Source organism: Channa argus, chromosome 16 (genome assembly GCF_033026475.1).
Source record: "Channa argus isolate prfri chromosome 16, Channa argus male v1.0, whole genome shotgun sequence".
In the NCBI taxonomy this organism is placed as follows: Eukaryota; Metazoa; Chordata; class Actinopteri; order Anabantiformes; family Channidae; genus Channa; species Channa argus.
In genome coordinates, this window is record NC_090212.1 from 14,809,757 (window position 1) to 14,834,713 (window position 24,957).

Below are 24,957 nucleotides of genomic sequence, written 5' to 3' on the forward strand. Positions count from 1 at the left end.
ATCTTTAAATGTTCATTACTTTTAGCCTTGGATCCATTACCTCGAGCTGTTTCACTCATTTATCCATAAGGAATCATTATTACTTATTTATTCCTGGCAATTTCAGTGGATGTGTGGAAGTACGGTTGTTTAACTATGGCTTTGTGCTTTGTGACACATCCATCACACTCAGCTGTTTACATATATTTACATTTAAATCTAGTAATAGAATCATTAATATATATTTGTTTCAAATTAGCCTTAACCAGCTGCAAGTTACAAGATGTCTTGAAATGCAACTGCAATAAGTAAAGTAACTGATCTTAACCCAAACACTATCTGGGCTAAAGAATCGAAAGGCATACGCTGACTTCACACTGGACCACTTCTTACTTGGGGACTTTTATTTAACAAAAATAGCACAATCAAAACAGGATAACAACAAAGCCAACAAAATTGAACATTTTTCACCGAATGTAATAGTAGCACTTATTTTACAGTACCACAATCTAGTCAAATAACACTCTTCTGATTCATACTTTGTTCTGCAACCCACACAGGCTCCAAACATCTGTCCCTGAGAGTCACAGTGACGTTAATATTCCATGAGAAACATGAAATTCAATCAAGCCTGCTGATTTTATTTTAAATTTTCATGTCAAATACCAGTTTGTGTAAACGGAATTAACAATCCTAGTGCTTGACACAAAATTCCATACACATCCCTTACAAGTGTTTAATATTGGGCACTAAACATCCACTAATCTTCTGTGCAAAAATAAAAACCCCTTTTTTTGGATCTCTCATTTAGGGGAGGTTTGTAATGTAATATTGTTTTATCAAATTAGGTTTCTTATTTATTTTTACCAAATTCATTAGGTCTAATAAATTTAATTAGGTACAATAAATAAGAAGTGATCAAATATCACTGTATTTAATGTCAGTTTGCAAATTTTTTCGGTTATTTTGCATGAACTTGCCATTTAAAAAAAGTGTATTCGTGTCACGATATTGACGTCAAACATAGTGCTTAGCCTTAGTCCAAAAATGTACAAATTATTAAGACCAGCTTTAAATAAAATGTTTTATCCCAGTGAGTATGCGGAAATCTTTCCCACAACCAGATGTTTGTCAGAGATCCAATTCCAAGATTTTCTGGAGTCTGCCTCCATTTGTGCTTCAACCAGAACCAGAATTCCAATCAGTGCAAACATACACAGACTGACATCTACTAGAGGGGAAAGAAAGCATACTGGAAAATAGAATATATATCCATGATTCACCTTACAAAATACATTCTCACTGCTTAATATTCACAGAGTGAAAGGTACTTTAACCGGACCATATCATAAAAAACAAAACAACAAAGTTTCACCAATTTAGCGCTGGGTTGCGGTCAGGCTGTCAGCAGTCCCCGAGGCATGAGAGGAGCCTCTTCATGAAGCCGACTCTTTAAACAGAGTTCAGTACACAGCCTCGTCACACATTTCACAGCTCTGTGTGAACATCTGTTAGAGCGACAAAAGCAGGAGAAAAACATTTATCAAGATGTTAATTTGTGAGGTAATTACCTGCACATGCAGTCTGAGCGTTCAGTACCTGTGCCTTGCTGCTTTGTTATGTGGCTTGCTCGCCCCTGAACTTTAGTCTGCAGACGTTTAATCTCTTGGTCATAATCGGTCCACTCAGCCACAATCCTCACTGCAGCTTGCAGCTTGGGCTCCTTGGTCATAGGATTGTTGCACTGAAATCAGGAAAAAAAGGATAAAATGAAATTATCAATCCAGTTTCACCTGGACAGATTCTCTATAGTAAATCAATTATTTTCTCGCAGTAAAGCCCGACTTCCCTCTAGTGGCTTTTAGGAGGAATGGCAGTTGTTTGAAAGCTCATCCCTCTTTGCAATAGTGCCTTGCAGCACATCGTGAAAAACGCTGTTCTGTTTAGTCCTATAATTGTGTGAAGATACATAGACAAACTGTTGTTACCAGGTCTATCGTCTTGGCTGTCTTCTTCGTGCTGTCATCACACCAGGTCTCGCACCACAGCCACTCCTGAGGTAAAGACTTTATGGGCACCTGGTGGATCATGTTGTTTGGCAGATCCTGAGAAGGGAGAGAGGGACATGACTTAACAGACATTCTACACATATAACCACATTTTTAGAGCTTTTATATTCAACTCTCTAGATTAAATCACACTGGAACATATGTCAAAGCTTTATACTCAACAATAGCAAAATTTGCTTTGACAAACTATTGAAGTCACAATATAAAAACAATTATAATGTGCACACAAGTGTGGGAAGAAGCATCTGCTTACTTCCCACTCTGCATCTTCACAATCTGCTGCCATTATGTTTGTCATTTGTGTGGTAATGCAGTTATAATCAGGATGTGTGTTCAAGAACCTTAGAGAGTCTGAGATATGAAATTCAGCTGCTGAACAGAGCTGACAACATAAATTACTGTCATTATGAAAATCATCACATACATTTGGGCTTTTCTCATATTAACAGATCTCAGATGACAGCACCTTCCTTCAGGTTAGAAGGAGAACAGAACCACAGAACCTCAACTGCACAACTTTTACAGATGGCTTGTGATAATATGAGCTGTATTACATAAATAACAGACTGCACCATGCCAACAGCAGGCACTTACACACCTGATCTAGGTTGGAAAGGCTGTTAGGATCTTGGCTCAGTCCCTGATACTGTCCTCTGAGTCGGTCCCCCGCAGCTATTTTCCTGAACTTCTTCAGGTCGACCACATACAGGGCGCTGCAGAGGATAAATGACAGCAACACATGAGTGTGTGTGTGTGTGTGTAAGGGTTCTTTGCTTTTGGCCCAAGACTGACTTGTGTGTTACATTGCAGCTGATCTCTCAGCGTGTACCTGATGTGGTATTTGCGCCCTGCAAGGTGACTCGCCCAGTAGCCCGACTTCCAGAAACGGTAGCCATCCATCTCCCTCCGACTCTCGCAGAATGGAGTGTAACCGTACGGCGCTCCCTCCAGGTTGAAGTCACGCAGCTCTTTTAGGTCTGTACGCACAATCTGAAGGAAAGGAGCAAGAGGTGTAAACAGTGCAAATTTTATTTATTTGTTATTTTTAAAATGAAATATTGCATTTATTTTTCTAGAATCCTGCATAAAATGGTCTATTTCAAATCTAAATTCAAATCTAAACACCAGTCCTAAACCTGAAGAATGTAAAGGAGAAACAAAGAAAACCTGCACATCAAATTCATCATCAAATAGTTGCCAATTTGCCAGTGGTTCTACCCAGGCTGTCGGTAAAACTAACAGAATTAGATTAGCAGTATTAATCAATGTTCCGCAATATGTGTGTTAAGAAAACCAGCTTCTTGATCTTTGTACCATCAGAAAAACAAATATTTGGACAGAGGTGGGATGAAAGTCGGATGAATGAGCTCACTTGGTCAGCGTCCACGAACAGGATCTTGTCAACAGCAAGAGGGAACAGCACATCCAGGAACAGAATCTTATATCCCCAGATGATCCTCTGCTTCTCTGTCTGTTGGTGCAACCAGCGAGGCCACTTATACTGCACCAGCTCGTACTGGAAGCCATATTCCTTTGCCATGTGTGGAATGAACTCCTGCAAAGACACAAAAAACAGACCTGTCAGTGTGATTAGTACGGATGCATTAAAATACTTTTTATACCATTTAGGAATGTCAGCATTTTAGTGTTTAGATGACACACACCAAAAAAAGTTTGCAAACAATTGACAGGAAATCTGATAAAAACCCTGCCTGTTTTGAGAATTACTTTGATAAGTATACTATAATTACATACTGAAGATGCTTAAAGGAAACTATGTTCAGTCATAACAGCAAAAATTCTGGCTAATGTGATCAGGGAGACAGTCATCGGAAAGAGGAAAGTGGACAAGGAGACTTGGTGGTGGAACGAGGAAGTTCAGGAGCGTATACAGAAAAAGAGGTTAGCTAAGAAGAAGTGGGACTGTGAGAGGACTGAAGAGAGTAGACAGGAGTACAGGGAGATGCAGCATAAGGTGAAGGTAGAGGTGGCAAAGGCCAAACAAAGAGCATATGAGGACTTGTAAGCGAGCTTGGACAGTAAGGAGGAGAGGTGGGTGTGTACAGGGTGGTGAGGCAGAGAGATGGAGATGGGAAGGATGTGCAGCAGGTTAGAGTGATTAAAGATAAGGATGGACATGTATTGATAGGTGCCAGGAGTGTGATGGGAAGATGGAAGGAGAACTGTGAAGAGTTAATGAATGAGGAAAATGAAAAAGAACAAAGAGTAGAAGAGGTGACTGGTGTGGAGCAGGAAGTAGCAAAGATTAGTAAGAGTGAAGTGAGGAGGACATTGAAGAGGATGAAGAGTGGAAAGGCAAAACTCCAGTCTGAAGTTAACAGGCTTCTGCTGTCAAAGAACATCTTATCTACACTGAGAGGCCAGCTGATTTTCAAAGTCACACTAATGGGAAAAATACTACCTTAAAAGTTGGAGACAGGTAGTTCTTGAGGAACCAGAACTTGACAGGAGTTTTGGTGTTCTTCAGAACTGACAGCATCATAATCCTGAATGGGAAAAGGAATCAAATCACAGGACATGTGGCAACTGAGCAGATGAACAACGGTCTTTATACAAGTAAGTAAAACGAAAGCAAAACGTTTCTTTGTCTGGTCACATGTCGGACTCTCACCTGAGGAACCGCTCATACAGGTGCCCAGAGGCCACAGAGAAGATGTTGATCACATCATCTTTCTCCTGCTTTGCCTCCTCTGTGTTCCCTCCACCTGTAAACCCTCTGAAAGACAAAAGATAACTGCAAATTTAGGAGTTTATACATAGCTATACGGAGCTGATGGAATAAATAAAAAGGACTAAATTGAAACAATCTCTGCCCCCACAAAAAAGTAGTGAAGGATTTTGGCATTCAGGTGCTTGCAGGTTACAGCTGACAGATTTGTTTTTTTTAACATGTGTACTAGCAATTAATAATTCATTTTAGAAGCAAAATCGGGTGTAGTGGTGTGTGGATATTCCTGAGCCTTCTAGAGATGGCCAGACCTTTCTAACATTCAGCATTATGCTTATGGACTTTGTCCACTTTTCTTTTGCAGGTACCGTAATGTTTCTTGTTTAAAAATAAGCACATGTAGTTCTGCATTGGCAGGTTTCATTCTTGAGATATGATTTTTGTAAATTCAGGCCTTTTCAGGCCCCAAAAGCTCCTCGTAGATTCTATTTTCATTGTTAAAACATGATCACATGGAGCCGAGTACCTGGTCAGAGATTTCCAAAAGCCAGTATCATTCTCCTCGGTTCCATCGCTCAGCAGCTCCTCATTAAACTTGTCTGGTTTCTTCTGGACCTGAGCAACACAAATGTTTTGAAATCAGATTTCTTTGTAGTTTTTAAATTACCATCCTCATTTTTGATCTTGTCCTGTTCTGAGCTAGAGAGAGATTCATTTCTATGCAAGCTACAGCCAACATGCAGCCCCATCAAAGGTGTTTATACCGAGTCGGAACAGTTTCAAAACTGTGGCTTCATGTGGCCACATCCATAATGAGTGTCCCAATGAAAATCGATCATTTACCCACGTATTGTAGGCACACAATGTATTTGTTATGCCTGATTTACAACACAAACTGGAGTCTGTTATACTTAGGAAAGTATGAGAAAGCAGAGAAATTGTGGATACAGGAAATGTTGCAACTGACTCACAATCCTTGATTTTTCTTGAGGACAAAACTTAAACCACGGATGGTGAAGGGCATTTTCCCATCACTGACTCCATCCTTATTGTACTAGACATTCACAAACAAACTAACCTTGACTTTAATGATCCTACTCTTGAAGTTGTTCAGGACAACAATGATGTCATCTTGGTCTGCTGGAGAGTCTGTGCCCTCATGGCTGGAACAGGAAGAAAGGAAGGAGAAGACAAATTAGAACAAAAGGTTCGCGATTTAAGAGTGAGCACAGAGGCTGAAGTTCAAAAGACACTGGAACATTGGAGCGTGATAAAGTCATTTCTTCATGTTCTCACCTGTAAATCTTGTAGATTTCATCAGAGCGTCCTTTTCGCAGCTTCAGGATCCAGGCGCCTGGGTTGGCTTTCAGCTGAAAGTATCCCTACAGAGCGAAACACAGCTTGTTTCCATCATTTGTGATAAAAGGTGAAAGAAAAAAGGAAAACATAAAATAACAAGAAGAAAATGTGAGAGTTTCAGTGTACCAGGTTTGCCATGACAATAGTGTCCATGATGACCGGCTCAGAGGCGGTTCCCAAGTTGAACTGGAGACCTCGTGGTGGTTGGCCTGAACTGACGTCAAAGCAGTGGCCTTCCAACAAAAGATGCTCCAATTCATACTCTGCTGCTATAATATTCTCCACCTGCAAACACCAGCAGAGTCTAGACAAAGTCTCTGGAAACACTCAGCACGTAAGCAAGGCTGAAAGAAATCTCAGATAAAAACTCAGAGGCAACCCCTGATGCAGAGACCTTGCTGTTGTCCTGTCAAATGTCCTCCTCCTTTTCTGACATTTTTCTTAATACAGTCCCTTAGACATTAAAATAATACATTTAAAAATGAAATGAGACTTTACATGTAACTTTCTTTGATCGGGACAAGCTACAGTCACGTGGTGCTTAAACACTGGCTGACTCACATTAGATCATTAGACCAGATTTAAAACATTCAGAGAGGGTTATCATTTCAAAACTACTACTTTAAAATAACAGATTTCAACACCACTGATCCTACAATTAAATGCAGACACATTTTCTGTACCTCCTGCAGGTAGATGTTGTCCAGATCGTACCGGGTGTGCACAGACTCCACCATCCAGCTCTCGGGAGTGTTAAGATTCAGGGTAAAGAGCGGAGACTGGGGCATGTCCAGGAACTTAGCCATGGGGCCAGGAGAGAAACTACCATCAGCCTGAAAGACCACCTCCGGTTCCAACACATAACGGTAAAAACTGGAGGAAAATTTGAAAAGGTTTATAATTGAAAAAAAAAAAACAAAAAAACTGTCATTTCTGTTTCTGTAGGAGCAGATTGGCCCAAAATGTTAACAAGACTTACAAAATGACCACGACATAAGATCGATTTAATAGCATTACACAGAGTTTTCAACTAATAGCACAAGGAAATGGACTGGGGGACAGACAGCAAATTTCGGGGGACAGAGCAGAAAGAACACGTTGTTAATGGTCATACTGGTAGGACAATGATGTGTGGTTCATCAGCACAGAGACAGTTTGTGTCCTCACCTCTTTAGGGGCAATTCTGACAGTTTAGACTGGCAGTTCATGAAGACTCGCAAGTTGACGTTTATCAGCTGCTTCAGAACCTGAAATAACAGTCCAGTGGGAGAGATGTTGGACAGGACAATAAAGACAAATCAGAATTAACTTGGACGTGGTGAAAACAAGGTGAAATCAATGAACTCATCAGTGACATAGATGGAAAAAGAAGCTGGGTCTAGTCCAAACCGAGACTACATTCAACTTACCAAAAGGAGAGGAGCTAGTTTCTGTGCATCCCTGGTTACGGGATCCACCACAGCAACAACATCAAAGTAGACATCTCCCTCTTTAGGACGGATCTTAACAGCACTACAAAAAATCAGCCAAACAACAAGTCAAGAAAGCCCAGGTTTGTACAATAAGTTTTGTATTTACTATTGATTTTAAGGTAAAAATGGCAGATTGACTTTTTAAAATTTGTACAATCGCTCAGTACAATAATACAATAAAATGGAAAACAAAACTATAAAAGAACAGAATTACCCAAAAGAAAACATTTTTCTAAAAACAGTCACTACACAGAATTTTCCCAGCCCTTCTAGTCTAAAGTATTACAAAGTTACCTGTAGCGGTCATCAGCAAAGTCATATTCTACCCGGGCTTCTCCTTTGGGCTGAGAGGAGAGCAGAGCGTCCACCTTCATCACGAGGTCGCTTGCCCTGAGACCAACCTTGTGTTAACTCACAAAACTCAATGAAAACATTTCTGAGTGAATTTGCTGAAAGGAGCTGGGAATGATTTAACCTCGTGACAATGAAATAAAATACCTGTCCTCCTCAATTCCAAACTGCTGGACTTTGCTTTTGATTCTTTCTCCAGACGTCTTCAGGATGATGCTCTCCAGTAACAGAAAGTCATCCTGGTTAAACACCTCCTCCTCCTCCAGTGGACCTATGATCTGGAAAAAAAAAGCAAAAGTATTGATTAGGCTGTTATGGTAACTGTAGGAAAATACACACACACACACACACACACGTAACTATATTCTTGTTTCTGTGACTCACTCTTCCGTTGCTGATAACCGCTCTCTGTCCTTTCTTGAGTTTGAGCACGTCTCGGCAGTAGGCAGCGTGGGAGAGCAGGAAGTAGAATTTGGGACTTTCATACGCACTCTTAAACAATGGCACATCCATACCCTGAAGGAAAAATAGAAGATGTGTAGGCAGACGATAAGAGAAAATTAAAGTTAAGAAGGATTAGGAAGTGCTGTTAATGTAGTCACAAGACCAGATGAGTTTCATCAACACCAACAGAAGAAAACCCAGATCTTTTTCATACTTTGCGCCAGTTTGAATATTCATAAACATGATCCTGTATAGATGAGTGAAGCTGTCCATCTCTCCTCACCCCAACAGCAAACTCTCTGATGTCGACTCCCTTCTCCAGGGCGGCTGCGGCCTCCTCTTTAGCCATCTTAGTGATGAAGTTCTTGGCGTTGTTAGGGCTCTGTGTCTGCATGGCAGCCCATATCGCTCTGGTCACACGAGTCGTCATGGCCGACACAGCTGCTGATGGGTTGCTGATTATCCCCAGTCGGACATTGTTGCTGGTTTTCTGTTTCACAGCAGGTGAGAGATTGTCATTGGTTTAGTGAGAAAATGGTTGATCTTAGAATTTTTGCTGTGACAAAAAGAAAATGAGAAAAACATGCTTGATTTTTAAAGAACCTAAAGGTTTTACAGCTTTTTTTAGATGATATAACATCTCTTTTTATGCCAGGGTCAGAATATGATTATAATTCCACAATATTAATACGTTTATACATCTCATTAAGGTAAATGTAAGCAAATATCAAATGAAAACAATGTCAACAATATTCATTTTTTTAGTGTACATCATAAATATTGCAAATGGTTCCTCCCTAGGATAAAGTTGTGAGCCTTCAAGGAGAACAAGCGTGGTGGAGTTCCAAGCTCACTCCATTGTTAAAAAAATGAAAAGCTTCCTCTGTCATTTGGAAATAGTGCGGCAACAAATCAAAGGTAAATGAAAAACAGGGAGCCAGGCTGCTTGCTTCCCTTGCGTCCAGTCTTTATGCTAAGCTAAGCAGCTGCTTCTACCTCACACTCTGTTAGTGATAAATATTTATACAGATGGAGGTAGATATATACACTTATGTTTCAAGCCTTCATTCATTTGGATTTTAGATAACAATATTCATATTATCACAATACTATTTCAGGAAATTGCAACAACTCTGACAGTCAAAAGAGACGCTACAGTTAGAGTTTGTACCATGTGTCTGATGGCATCGTAAAGGAGCTGACGTCCTGAGGGCTTGTCAAAGTCTCCAACCACCCAGAAGGTCACGGGACGGATAAAGGCATCATCTGTCAACCACAGAAGAAGAAAAATTAAAAAACCTAAATCAGATTAAGATACTGAGGCGATGCTACCTGCTATTGTCAGTCAGACAATAAGAGTCTTGGTGTCTAGGGTGAAGATCACAGATCTACATCGGTGATATACTAGGCCATATGAAACACAAAAACTTAAAAAGGAATTTAGTTATTTTTTTAATCTCCAAATAATTGCTTCTCTATCAGAACCTTCAAACCAGTGTCGCACGTCCTTCTGCATGCAGCTACAACAAATAACACCTAATGAACTGACATGCTCTCCTTGAGAAAGATGGCATAAACAATGTTAAGCAGTTATGTAAACACATTTTTTTTTATTAGTACTTATGCTTCAGACCTAAACAATTATCACATGCTTAAATTAGTCCTTTGTGTCCTCTGAGAAATGCAACACAGATGGAGGACTGATGGTGGATTCACAAACACATTAAAACTCTGCCAGTATGTTTTTACAAAGCACAGGGAAGAAAAAGAGCAAGTGAGGAGGAGAGGGAATACCATGGAAGAAAAAGGGTGATTACCATGCCTGTTGGTGGTGGTCATCCCTGATTCAGGACCAGTTTTAAAGCACACAAATATAAGGAGGAAGAGGAGGGCGAGAGGAGAGAGGGAAAATACAGGAAGAGGGAGTTTAAGCATGAAAATTACTAAAGCTGCTTCCCTTGAAACAACAAAAAACTCCAAAACTAAGTTTGTTCTTGTATCACCAGTTATCATATTAAGGCTGTCCTACACACACGCCTACCTTTCTTTGTCATGTAGTTCATGCTGTTTGCCACTGCAGTGCTTTTTTGTCTGCTGTCCAGAGCCGAGAAGCGGGCATAGTCATCTATAAAGAAGTTATCTGCAAAAAGAGAAAAAGGAGTGAACTGAAGATCATGTAGCAAATGCCAGACATAAAATTTTTTTGCAAGATGCATAAGGGTAGATGTGGATTTATACGGGTCTCATCTACAGGTGAAATTATGCATGGAATCGAATCAGATTACACAATGGATCCGACTTCCACAGTGCATCCTGGTCTTGGCCTACATCCCTATTGCGCATACTCACTCGTATCAGACAGGTCCAGGTATGTCCTACTGGTGGACAGCACTCTGGGGTTGATGCGAGGGACAACGCTGGGCTGGTTCATGATGAAGTCGACAACATCGTGATCAGTAGCCAGCTCACCCTGCAAAGCCACATGATTCAGCATGTTACAGGACTTATTCTGAGAGGACATCCTTCACTGTTACCGCAGAGCCGACAGTGATGCAGGAGGTCCTTTTCTGCCTGCTTCTCATCCGCAGCCCTCTCCCGTGTTAATAGCTTTTTCACTGCAGTTACTGAAGCTTGTGTATCGACTGAAAAGTTTTCCTCCAACAAGTTTGGATTAAACATTAAAAAGGGAGAAAACAGGAGTGATGACTAACACTCCACTCCACTAAGACTGGTAGAGAAAACAAATTAAACACTGCTAACTGTGCTCGCATGCCTTAGAAAACCTTTGAAAACACCATTTCAAAGATTTGGCTCCTCTGAAAGCTGGGACGACATTAAAACAGAGAGAGTGACAGATGGCACACTCACAAAGATCCTCACTAAAAGAGAATTTATTTAATCACTACAATCCTTGACAGTGTACTTGTAAAAGTGAACAACTCTTTTTAATAACTCGTCTTAAAAGAATAAAAGCATCTAGAGCTCTTATGCTCATTTGCTTCCAGTTTCTAGATTTATTTAAATTGAACTGTAGTTTGAAGTACATAGAAGAAAAAAACAAAAAACAAACAAACACAAATTAAATCACCCACTGGTATCACTACTGTGTCTGCAACATCACAAATGAACCATCTGTCACTATGCAACCTGTTCTGTTAAGTCTTATTTGATGAGATTAATGTCAGGTTTAAAAAAAAAAAAAAAGTTTGCACAAAATATCTGCAGCTTTTTAACAGATGAGCACATTTGGAATATTTGGAAAGAACAGCACAGTGAATACTGTTAAAAAAGGTGTATGTACTTGTGACTGCACAGACGATGCAGTCAGTTATTTTTTGGTGTTGTCTCATCTGCATCTGAAAATTGAGTTTGCTCTGCAGATGAATATAAAAAAATCCCAGTGAAACTATGGTGTTAAATCATGAAGACGCTGATAATAAACTTTTAGACACGCTGTTTCACTGCAACTGTAGAGTATATCGTGTGTGTGTGTGTGTGTGTGTGTGACTGACCAGGTAGACGGCTCTCTGGTAGAAGGAGGTGGTCTCCAGAATCTTTTGCATGGTCACTGTCTCCAATTCATCGGGATCCAGCTGTTCACGCTGGTAAGGTATGCCGTTGTACGTGACCACAGGCAATGGGCCCACTCCTGTCTGCTCATAGTACGCCCGCCCTTCCTGAAGACGAGACATAAAGAGGTATTACATTAATTTACAAGAGCAACAATCTGTCTAAGCAGGATCTGAAAATGCAAATCCATGCTTTTATGTCAAGTCAGCTTGACTATTTTAACGGTGTTTTAGTTTAAATTCCAGAGTTTAAAACAAACAAACAAAATCTATCTCTAAATCTCCTACTGTGAAAGGATCAGTTAACACTTTCTGATGGGTTTCACAATAGGACGACCTTCAATCTACACCTTAAAACTTGTTAAGTGTTCACTGTTATTGAACCTTTATCACTCTTATGTTCCTAGTCATCTAATGTTTTTAATTTGCTAAAAATAAGAGATTGAAAACTGATATTAAAAAACGGATCACAAAATTGTGTATAGTGTCGCCACATTCAGCCAATCTCACCTTCCTGTTGCCGTCGTAGCTGGAGTCGGCGCCCAGGATGCTGCTGACCTCCACATAGGGAAACCTCTTTTCCAGCACTTTAACTACATTACCTACACTCAGCCGTCCTCCTATTTGCAATTGGTTAAACATCTAGAAAGGAAGAAAGAGATGGGAAGTTAAGAGTACTATTGTTTGATTAAATAACACTAACGTTTTCTACTCATTAGATAAAAAGCCAGTCTTCTATTATAGTGTTCACGAAAGGTCGACTTACTGAAATGACAGCTTCAAAAGCACTTTGACTGTCCACCTCATCCTTGATGTAGTTGTAGGCTCGGACCAGCGCCACACCTGCATCCTGCATACCATCTATATCATCGTCATCTGACACCACGAACACCAACCCAATCCTGAAAGCGCACACAGAGATCAAAGAAGTTTCTAAACCAAACTCTATTATGTATAGTGGACACTTAAAATGCAGAGTGTGTGCCGTCTGCCTCATCAGTATTCAAACAAACTTCACATCCCAAGATGCCATATGCAGGGGGGTATCAAAGGTCTACCAAACCTGCCTGACAAAACTGCTAAATTAAAATTGATTTTAACAACACATCCCAGCTGACTGCTATTGCAATTTCTTTTCTGATTTTCCTTGTTTTCGCGGTAACTGTGGAGCAATAAATATAAATTATCTTGCCCTTTTCCATTGAAATGTTTATCAGAAAATACATTTAAAGTCCAATACATAAAGAATTTATTATAAGATGTTTACAGTGTACCATATCCCTGATGACAAAAATGCCAACCTGAGTGGGATGTTGTTAGTAAAAAACATCTCCGCAACAGACAGCAGCTCAGCAGCATTCTCTTGGGTTGGGTCCAGAATAATCACCTGCCACACACAGACACACATACACACACAGTAAAGATTAGAATTGGTATTTTTCACAAGGATTCACAATGCATTTATTAATCTGGATGGACGTACTAGATTGTGGAAATTCTTGCGGATTTGTCTGATGACTCCAGGGAAGGTTGGCCTGAGCAGCTCCTGCACGTTGTAGGGCCACGAGCTGTACCTGTGGTCTGTCTCCAAGTTGTTAATCCACTAAATATAAGGAAAGAAAAATGAAAGGAAAGTTGAAAGGAGGTACAAACAGCAGCCTGAGTTCAACAGCAGACAAAGGCCAAGCAGAAATTACTTCTGACTGCTGACAGCTAAACACTGGTGCTACAAATAACCACCACTATTCCCAATGTCTTCTAATGTTTGTATGACCTTTAAATCATTTAATGTATGATGTAAAAATAGTGAAAACAAGCAAATTCCCAAGGCAGTTAAAGTCAACAAGCCTAAAACCAAAAGATATTTGATTATAGATGTGAAAATATCTAATATTTAGCCTGATAATTGATGTAGAGCTGCAACAAGTGACGTTAACATGAAGAAGATGTGATTTCATTTATTCAACCTGAACCCGAGTTGTCATTGAGCTTCCATCTGTCGCAGACAAAAACGGCATTTCAGTGCCCCCAAATATGTTCAGCCAGAAACCTTATTCTACGTTTGATGCACAATACATTGTTTTCATGATTAATTTTTCTTCAAGGAAATTTTGGGCAAGTGTTTCGTGGTTAAAATAGAGTAAGTATTCCAGCACATAGAAAAAAAAAAGGTTTTCAAAGGGATGTAGGAACAATACACCGATACAGCACAACTGTTACTGAACAATCTAACAATCAAGACATGTGCATTTGATTATGGTTATGTTATTTCTTACACTGATTGCAGGGTTGCGGATGTCCACAGCATAGTCAGAGTCAGATGGCTGGACATTGAGCTTCAGGATATCGTGGATGTAGGGTGTCTCGATCAGCAGTGAGCGCAGACCCTCCATCACTCTCGCCTCACTGCGCAGGACCTCGAACACACTGTAGTTAACAAGTGACAGGAGTGAGCCAGAGTGTGGTCATCCAGATTATATGCTACTTTTATTTATGATTATGTGACTATAACTTTTATGTCGTTTAAGTTTCCCAACAACACGATCTATTTGAATACATGACCTTGGTTTTTGGAAAAATAAACTCTATTTTTCTTTACAATTACTTTACACAATGATTTAACTATCCAAAAACAATTCATAAGGTACAATTTATTAGATTCAAGTGTTTTCTGTTATTGTGTGTTGACATCATTTCAAATGTAATATGTTTTAGTGTTTAATTTGTTGGTCGGTGAAAATAGCATAACTGAAAATGCAAATGCGTTTTTGTGCTGGAAATAGAACAAGAACAAATTTTTACAAAGCCTAATAAGTAAATGAAAATATACTGTATATAAACTTTAAAGATTAGTGTGTGTCTGTGTCTGTGTGTGTGTGTGTACCTAAAGATGTCTTGTGTATCCAGATCTATGTGCAGCCCATTGATGAACAAGGCTGACTCTCCTGGCTGCAGCCCCAGAGTTCCTTTAAAAAACTACAAAGAGGGAGACTTCAACATGACGTCCTGTTCACATCAAATCCTACAACTCCCTATTCTAGTTCAGCTGAGCAGATCGCCACCATGTATAGCACATAACATCAAAGTCGGCTGCCACGTAGTCAATTAAATCACGAAACTACAGGCAACAGTCAATATAAAGGCGTAACAAGACACGCTGATGGCTCCAAACAAGCACTGACAGCTCTGTTTAAAGTCTGTCAGTTTAGAGCGATCAAACCCCAAACTAAATAAATCTAATGAGGGCGTGTGAATATGTTTGTTCTCCTTATAAAAAGGTGTGTGAGTTTGGTGTCTGCACAGGCAAAAGGAAACTTCAAAGGCTTTCTGGCACAGTCAAACCTCATTACAAAAATACAAAGACATCAGATTAATCATATTGTAGACATTGCAATTACAACAAGACATGATTAACACAAATACTGTTCATCACACTTAAACAGAATTGAGTGCGCGCGCGCGAGAGAGAGATGTCTGCGTGCAAGTGCATGTGTCCACACTGCTTCAATCAATAATCATTTCTCGCTGCAGGACTCACTGCTCCTGCCGAATGAATCACCAATTCAGTAATTACAACGTCCCCCACCACCCACCCAAACTCCTGTCTGCACACCAAGATAATGTGAGCACAGCTTGGGGAGGAGAAGGAGGAGGCATGAGGGAGTGAAAACCAAAAAAAAAAAAAACCTTTGACAAGAAAAAAGGGTGATTACCTATTCCATTAGCAGGGCAAAGCAAACACACTGTCAGAAACTAAATGCTTTTCAAGCCAGATGTTGTTTACAATTCATCACATAATAAAAGGTGTGGGCAACAAAATAAAAACAGGAAAGCTAGATCTCATTTTGAGATTATTTCCCTGAAGACGAAGGCTAAGAGGCTGAGGGGTTTGTGCTTGTAGCTGTATGCAATAATGCTATGTTTTTCTTTATTTTGTTCCTTTATTGGATTAAATTGGTAAACAACTGAACCTAAAATATCCCTGAACACTGAACAACAAAGTCAGGGGGATGGTAAGAACACCAACATGTTGGATAATGGAGAGAATCAGGGAATGAAAGGGGATGAAGTAGTCAAGCAGCTGTAAGGAGGGGCAGTTTATCCTTGAGTATATTTGTAAAAATAGTGTGGTCCACAGATTCTATAATATTTCACTTTTCTATGTACATCTTATAGATTAAAAATAAAAATTAAACCTTTGTGCCTGTTGTTCACATTAAGCCAACATTATTTCCTCCATGAAAGAAAAAACAACAAAATGATATTGGCAGGTGCCCTAGTGACCCTTAAAAAACTTAAAAGATTATTAGGAGAAAATAAAAAATGAACAAACAAGCAAACGTACCTTCTGATTCTCACCGATCTCTTTACGAATCTCAGAGTTGACCACTGTTTTAGTGAGGGATCTATGAGAGGAATGGACATTCTAAACCATAAAACTGCAGACAAATCAATGTGTGTAACACAAAACCTTTTGCTGTAGCTACTCTTTTTGTGTATGCTTTTTTTCCTTTTTTTTTTTTTACCTGGCTTTAGTTGGGAAGTTCTGACTGAGGTCTTTCATTACGTTGAGGGCATCAACAGCCGGAGCAGCAAGTATACGAGCTGCTGTCTGAAAACTGAGATCTATAAAAGAAAATGAAAGTGGATTGATGGATAGACATAAGCAGAGGGTACAGAGAAAAGGTTTTAGCAAAATAAAACCATCCTGAACATCTGCCATAGCCAATATTAATGCTTATGTAGAATATACAACAAGAAATAAACAAGATGCGGTTGCAGGTAATGTTACAGCAAAGATAGTTGTTGACACCAAAGTCATCAGTTAAGCTAATTACAATATTGATAAAAATCAGATTTCAGTTTACAAACTAGTTTTTTGTGGAGGAATGTCACTGCATGATAATGTAACAAGCTTTTGCTTGCAAGGGAAGGTAGTGTACTAAGGATGGATTCAATATAAATGAGGATCTCTGTAATAGTGTTGTAGACTGTGTGATTATTAATCCCTGGAGATCTCCCTCTCTTTGTAAACAGGCTGAGCTAATGAGCCCCAGCGGGGTAAAAGATAAAAACGGATGCCCACATGACAGTCGGGCTCACCCGACTCTCATCCCCTGGCATACTTTATTCAACATAATCAAAGAAGCCTTATGCCTACACCCTGACCACACATAGAAATACTGACAAATTACTTTGTGTGGTTTCTAAGAACAGATAAATTCAAGGGAAAAGAATGCTTAAGATGTTTGTGAGGCAAGAAAAATTGACAGAATTTAAAAGCACTTACAATAAAGCCCAAAGATTAAACACATGATATAATCCTAATCAATATTTCTTTAATGCTGCAGCAGACAATGGTCTAATTTCTTCAAGATATTATGACTCAAAGGTAGCAAGAGGACACTGATCGAGTGCATTTATTGATTACAGAAGTGGACAGATACATTTTCAGCTGCACAAATTTGTTTTACTGGTGCAATGACCTCACTGTAAAAACAACAAAAGCAGATACGAGTTTCTATTTATAAATCATGAAAATAAGCTAATGACATAAGTGAATCAACAAAATCAGGGATGCAAATTCTGCCATTAACCTTTTTTTTCCTCAACAGAGGACTCAAAGCTAATCACACAAAGTGAAGTGTAGTTAAAGCTTTTTTTACCAGCACAGTGATCTTTCTTGTCTGCACCATGGCGGTTACTGTTAATGTTCATGTGCAAACCAAGAGTTGTAAAAAATAAAGTTATACCGACTACTGAGAAATGTGCCATCTTTACTTTAGGACTGATTAGACAGAATTTTTGAATTACATTTGTAAGGTCACGTTGATTGTTGACATACAAATTCTGACCTGTTCAAGTGGATGCCTGTGTACGTTTTTAAAATTCCCTCAAGGCGTTAATTGCATTTTATGTTAGAAAAATGAAACGCCAGCGCAGAGGCATAAAAAGTTTTTTTAAGGAATGCGGCTACTTTGACATTACATTTTTAGATGGCCCTAATCTAATCTGCAATCAAATGACTTAGATTTTATTTTTCACAGTAGTGTGAACAAAATGAATTGGCTGTTTTCAAATCAAATCTGGGCCAATTTCACATCCAATTGACAACAAATTACGAGCTGTCAGATTGGAATTGATTTGTTTTTTTAACTCACAGCTCTCTACATGTAAATATTGCTCGTCAAAATCAATCATTGTCAGCATCCAACAGTAAGGTAAAAATAAACACAGGAGATCAACAGAGAAAGAAGTAAAGGGAGAGATGAGGAAGTTTGAATATTTATGGAGCCGCTTCTGTTCAAACTAAACTGGTAGGGACATGTTGTAACCAAGCAGTTTTTAAGGAAACTGCCTGATATTACTGTCCCACAAAGGTTAATGTTGTGTTTTTTATTTTTACACACGTCTCTCTTTTCAGTGACATTTACACATGTGTCAGTCACAAAAAGGAATGTAGTCATAGGAGATTTTAATCTGAAATGTGTCTTGAATGAATCTGATGCTGGCACAGAGATAAATATAGGAAAGAAATGTTTTGAGTTAAACATGAGGCCAGAAAAAAAAAACTAAATTAAAAAGCACTAAGTTGGTGGTAAATTAGGAAGGAATCTCTAAAACATATTTGGCAATCAAATTTATGTGAGACCAACAACAGAGGTCTTTTTCAGGTCAACGAACTATTGATTATGTTTTGGTATGGATAAGGATCTAGGATTTTGCCATTAGATAATTATCTTTTGTCAGCTATAGTTGGAACTAGGGACACAGGGCTCATTTTAAATCCTGAGTGTATCTTCATAGGATCATAAAATCAATCCCATCAAAGTTAAAGTGACAAAAATAATGCCTGAAGCTTTTAACTGTGAGCTAAGGAAGGGTTTAATTTTGCTGCATGCTCTGTAGGTCTCACAGTTTCTTTTTGTTTTGTTTTTTTATTATCTTGCCGGGTATTGGTTCTGTCAGTTTTCGGTATCTGTTCTACTTTGCTGTGAATAGTCTGTCAAGTACAATAATTTTTAGCTGATTTAATATCATAAACAGCATAAAACGGATCCACAATTCCAGTGTGGCCTGTTTATGTCGAAAAACCCAATCATGATACAGTAGAAGGAGAAAGAACAGAACACTCGCTCAAGGCGGAAACATTGGAATATGGTTTGGAAGAAGACCCACCTTGCATTTGCCAGACTTTCAGTGGTGCCATTTCATTGGTGCTCTCAACTAAGTGTTTTCGCAACTCTTTTAACTGCTCTTTCAGCTCTGGGTAGAGGGTCCTACATAAAGAATGACAGACAAAACAAATAATACCTTAGAGAGAGTCAGTCTGCTAAATGCCTAAATTACTATTTATGGGAGAATTGTTAGATTATGGGATACATTTGTTTGTTTTCAAGTTAGTTTACAAGAAAAATACAAGAGCAAAATCTTGGCTAGAGGGAGCAGAGTGCAGTTCCTGGAATGAATCCAAGCTTTTTTTAATTATGGCCTGACAAAGAAACACTCACTTCAGTTTGCCAAAAAGAAATCCCTGGACCTCGTCCACTGGATCATTCTCTCCGATCACTGTAGCATTCACCTCGGCCTCTAAAAGCACAATCAATTAACTCATTATTCACATCAGGACTCCTATGGGATTACACCATCGTGTATCGACAGTGTGTTTTGTTGTGTGCGTGCACCTTGGACTTGTGTGTCATCCTTTGCCTTGTACTCCTGGCTTTTGATGGCCAGCTCCACTCCATATCCAGAAAGATACACTTTCTTCCTTCTTGTATTCTAGATGTGGCAGAAAGAAGTAAAAAAAAGAATGACTGTCGTTACATTTGTTAGACAGGAATCAAGGGGTCTCACTTGTTTTACTGCAGCTGCACTGATGATATACAAGGGATTTACAACTAATTAGGCAGAAGAAATGATCGCTTCTATTCAAATCTTTCTGCTAACCGTCATCCCTGTTGTGAAGAATGACTTATTTAAAGCAGAAAAACCTAACACATATGCGCAGGCTAGTCTGACAGCTTTCACATGCAGGTAGCCAGTTAACTGTCCACTGTCTGGCCACAAGGTTTGAAGTAAAAAGAAAAGGCATTAAGCATTGCAACCTCGCCAGAACCTAGGACTTTGTGCTTATCAGACAGATGGTGGGAATAATTTAGCATAATCACAGGGAAAAACTTATCAAATGTATTTGCATGTGAGGGAATAAGCATCCAACTTCAACAAGCGTTTTACACACAAGTACGTACAGTTTATCCACTGGCTGTCCAGCAAAACTATGATCTTCTAATTTGGCCAACTATCTCTAATGCGCTACACGGGAATTAATGAACTTGACAATTTGATTTAACATTTCATCAAAATACAAGGTAAGCACCATTCCTAACATGGAAAATGTAGTTTACTCATAATCAATAAATCATAGTCATATTAAGTAAAGCACCAATGTTGACATACTGTGGGTCTCAGGAAGGTAGTTTCTTTAACTACTTAAATTAAAATGCTCATGTAAGACTGCAATTTTTTTTATTATCACTATCACAATGTGTCAAAAAAAAATGTCTGTCACTGTATCTTAAAGCCCAGCCTAAATTTACATAATGTGCTTGTTTTATTTGACCAAATGTCAAAACCGCTTAAGTTTACTCTTATTTTACTAAAGCAGCACTGCTTCAAAACATGTCATGTTTCACACACACACACACACACACACACACACACACACACACACACACACACACACACACACACACACACACACACACACACACACACACACACACACACACACACACACACACACACACACACACACACACACACACACACACACACACACACACACACACACACACACACACACACACACACACACGATTCAAAAGTTGCTGAAAGTTGTGACAAGTTAGTAAATGGATCTAAAAATTTTGTGAATAATTTATATGTGGTGTATAATCTATAGTTTCAACAGTATGTTGACATGCCGACAAATTTCCTGTTAAACTGCTTGTGAAATTGTTTAGTCTGTCTCCAGTATGAACCAAGAACAGACTTCGTATTCACTGAGCATTAATCAAGTTCATCTTTTTCTTGGATGCGAGAAACACCTACTGCCAGGTAATGGCGGAGCACGTAAGTCGCCTGGCCTTCATGGACTTTGGATGTTATGATTTGGTGAAGCCTCTGGAAATCTGGCTTTCCAAACTCAGCATAGAGAATGACAACAGGAGCATCTACGTTTGATCCTGGATATTTGTGATCTCCTTTGAAAAGGTATGGCTTCGGCCTAGAGGAAAGATAGTGAGTCATTCATAACAGCCAGCACTTGTGTTAATGATTTATAACCCTCATCCATTCTTGTATTTGTATATATTTGCTTACCTTTCAGGGGCAGTTTTCAGCAGTGCTACTAAACTCTCTGTATCACATGTCTTCATTCCATGAATGCTGAAAAAAGCTGAGCAGCCAGACGGAGGAGACTCATTGGACGCTATCTAAAAATGTGCAGAAGAGAAGAATCATTCACATTCAGTCTCTTGAATGTTTGAGGCTTTAAAAACAAAATTACATCCTCCAGGTACCTGTTGGAAGGAGTGTACTGTTGCAGAGTAGGCTCTGAGGGACAAAGCGAACTTCAGCATGTTCACCTGGACGGAGCTGAGCAAGCCACTGGCTTTCTTCACAATCAGATCATAGTAGCCCTGATCTGTGTCTGCACATACGGAAGTCACATGTGAACACTGGGCTGCATAGTTGTTTTCTTTATATTTATTCAGCTCCTAAATGTTGCCTCCTTAACTTCTGGCTCAGGAGTTATGATCTAACTGTAATACATATGAACCAAACAGACATACTGTATAGTCTGCAGCTCTCTCCTATCATGTTACTGTTTGCATAAGTGCTTGGCCAAAACAGTGACACTGCACTGTGCTGCCAAGAGGCTTGAATATACATCATAAATTCCCAAGCTGCACAGCATAAAGACTAAAAGTGAAAACAGGTCTAGAGGCTGAACAGCGTTACTTTTACCATCATGCTGTCCTTCTATGTTTTGATTGGCCTCAACAAAGTCCCAGAACTTCTCCTGGCTCTCCTCTGCCAGGAACTCACTGAGAACAAAGATGAAGTTTCAAAAAACTAAAAGGCATAGATGACACACGTTGTGTTTACTGTATACTATTAATGTAGAGTACGTTTTCATTTTACACAAATTTACATATTTACTGTCTTACTCAAGGACACATCAGTGACAAAGAGGTTTAAAATGACAGAGAGGACACTCCCAGTACAAACTATATCAGCTAGGACACCGATTTATCTAATATCTGCTGCCTAAATGTAATGTCGCCAAATGGTGGCATTAAATGTTAGTATAATGTTGTATGATGCACTGGTACCTGGCCTCCAGCAGCAAAGGAGTATCAGCCCATTTCGTTGTGAGTGTGGTGGTTACAGCTTTGGAGTCAGCACCACCAGACACTGCAGAAAACAGTGACAGCAGCAGGACCCACAGAAACCACATCCTCAATCCTACACCTGGGGAAACGGTGGAGTGAGGCAATAAGTGGAAAGTTGTGATAAATGAAATGAGGAATTGTAAAATAAGAAAATATGAAGAGCAAGAATGTGTGATACACATTCTTTCTGCACAATATTTTTCATATTGTGATATGTTTGTGTGTGTGTAAATATCAGGAATGTCCTTATTAACTGAAAATACTGCCAAACATGAACATTTTCCAAAAACAGTGGGATACTGTTAATTTGCTAACAACAACAACACGGTTCTGAAGCCTTAAGTCAAGGTGGGAAACCAAAACCTCTTTTATAGCTTTATGCCTAAAATGCATGTTTGTATTGCATGTATTAAACAGTGGTCAGAGTTTCAACAGATAGAACTATTTTAAGCCAGAGGCTACGTTTCAGTAGTGAAGTCACTATTGAAAAGCTTTAAGATCCAAAAATACAGTTTAATACGCTGAATCTGGCAAGTGTGGACTACCTACTGGGCAAAGTGGGTGTAAGTTTGTGCCTGGCACTTTGATTATTTGGTAACACCTTAATTACAGCCAGGTGCATAATCCTTTAATAATTTCCAAGAACTTCTCCTCCCAACAGTGCAATTTGTAATAGTTAATTATAGAAAAATAAATTGTAAAAAAAAAAAAAGAAAAATCATGAAACACCTTTCTGAATTTAGTCAGTTGTATTAATCAGCTATTAAGTAATATTTTCCTAGATTGTTCTGAATCTTCAACTGACCTGCTGTGTTGTATTTAAATGCCTCTATTTTTAGTATTATTTAGTCTCAAATTACAGAATCCTTTCCAGCAACATTATGATTGTAGGAGTTATAAAAGGGCAGCAACTAATTATTTTTTTCATTATCAATTAATCTATTACTATGCCTTTTTTAATATCAATTGTTGCTGATTATTGTTCTTAGAAATTTTATGAGAACTTAGGATGTTTAGATACTTACTATCACACAGTACTATCAGACAGGTGTTTGATCAATTCCAAATTTATTCAGTAGCACGACAACGACTGAAAAACACACAGCTGAAAACTATCTCCAGCTAAAAGAACATGGAGTCCGGCAACAGATGGTATGGCCCCCACAAAGCTATGACCTGAACATCACTAAGTCAGTCTGGGATTACAGGAAGAGACAGAAAACACTGAGACAGACTAAATCCACAGGGGAAATGCAAGTTCTGCCAAACAGCTTGAAAAACTGCATGAGTGTACCTTGGAGAACTAGGAGAGTTGCATCAAATACTAATCAGATTTTTTTTATGTTACAAAAATTAAAAGTATTCATACCATTATTTTCAAAACACTTTAGCATTATTTCATAAAGTGGTTTCCAAGTCTTCTTGAGTGACCCCTACCAAGTGAACTAAACTAAATCTAGAGGTAAAGCGATTCGTGCACTCAGTTCCTAAGCAAAGGCAGACATACAGAACCAAAAGAGAATGGAGGGAAGAATCATTTGACCATTATGCCACCAGAGAACATTGCTTGCAGAGAACATTACTCCTTCAAAAGGTTTTCACAGGTAAACAAAAAGCTCGATGGTCTCTGTCCAATAAGAAAGTTCAGCGTGTCTCCTCTATCCAATGAACGCGCAGTGTAGACATCCTGACTGTTTCAATGACAATCCGCAGAGTTGTCACATTAGCTCCAATGCTGAGCTAATCGATAGCTTCACCATATGCTTAACTTTGAGTGTCTGAACAGCCTTAATATCCAGTGTGTTTACATCCATAACCCGTCAACAGTCTGTGAACGCAACGCTGCTAACTCTGAACGTTTAACAAAATCTGTTAGCTAACTAAACAACCGTGGTCGCTAGCTACGCTAACGCTACATACACAAAAGAGAAACTACCTGATTTTATTAGTTTCGATTTACTGACAGTCAGCTTTGATTTAGGTTTCTAAAACCATTGTAAAAACGCTTATATAGAGAGAGATTCGTAGCTTCATCACGAAGAAAACGAACGATTTCTTCTCACCGAAGCCGGCTCCGAAGCTTCCTGCATCCATGATCCGCTGAGAGTGAGTAGGTCCTGACAGCCGGACTAGGTAACAACAAATGTTGCCTGTTCAAAATGACTGCAACGCTTCAAACTTGAGACTATTTAACTAAACTGATGCGTGCTATGAACACAAAGAAGGACGTTTCACTGAAAGATATTTTTTAAAATGGAGAGTGTGGGAAAACTTTTTAAATTTAGTAACTAACTTATTTATCTTAAGTGAAACATTTTTTTTCTAACCAAAATCCTTTAGACAATGGACAAGAGAATTAACAGGTGTTCCAGTGTTTCATCTTTAACATTACATAAAATAAAGGTATCAACTTTAAAATTAAGTCTTTGTTTAGGAAATTCTGCACTGGGTAAACCTTAAGAAATATTTTCAAACTAGAAAGTTAAACATTTGTGTCATACACCTACTAAACTTTCTGTTTAGCAGCATTTCAGTGGTTCTTTTTGTCAGTTACATTTTTGAATA

At 39.0% G+C, this 24,957-nt stretch overlaps 1 protein-coding gene across 2 annotated transcripts; it reads right to left on the minus strand.

Annotated features, from left to right (window-relative positions):
• Positions 1 to 365: 365 nt before the first annotated feature.
• On the minus strand, positions 366 to 24,530 carry uggt1 (UDP-glucose glycoprotein glucosyltransferase 1). Of its 2 annotated transcripts, XM_067480257.1 has the most exons (41): positions 24,456 to 24,530; positions 22,333 to 22,471; positions 21,965 to 22,044; positions 21,517 to 21,647; positions 21,317 to 21,429; positions 21,047 to 21,221; positions 19,618 to 19,714; positions 19,444 to 19,522; positions 19,112 to 19,212; positions 16,459 to 16,558; positions 16,278 to 16,338; positions 14,817 to 14,908; positions 14,209 to 14,359; positions 13,416 to 13,535; positions 13,234 to 13,319; positions 12,699 to 12,834; positions 12,443 to 12,574; positions 11,876 to 12,040; positions 10,713 to 10,833; positions 10,405 to 10,503; positions 10,181 to 10,204; positions 9,535 to 9,629; positions 8,647 to 8,853; positions 8,304 to 8,435; positions 8,067 to 8,197; positions 7,863 to 7,958; positions 7,506 to 7,608; positions 7,264 to 7,343; positions 6,780 to 6,969; positions 6,223 to 6,381; positions 6,034 to 6,119; positions 5,816 to 5,900; positions 5,264 to 5,352; positions 4,681 to 4,785; positions 4,471 to 4,555; positions 3,421 to 3,603; positions 2,878 to 3,038; positions 2,647 to 2,761; positions 1,968 to 2,084; positions 1,579 to 1,723; positions 366 to 1,487 (listed from the first exon to the last, which is right to left on the minus strand). In XM_067480257.1, exons 1-41 carry the CDS (start codon positions 24,484 to 24,486, stop codon positions 1,468 to 1,470), a joined length of 4,617 nt encoding a protein of 1,538 aa, XP_067336358.1. In that variant the 5' UTR covers positions 24,487 to 24,530; the 3' UTR covers positions 366 to 1,467. The 2 variants fall into 2 exon arrangements, with proteins under 2 accessions (XP_067336358.1, XP_067336359.1); XM_067480258.1 differs by lacking the exon at positions 10,181 to 10,204.
• Positions 24,531 to 24,957: the final 427 nt, after the last annotated feature.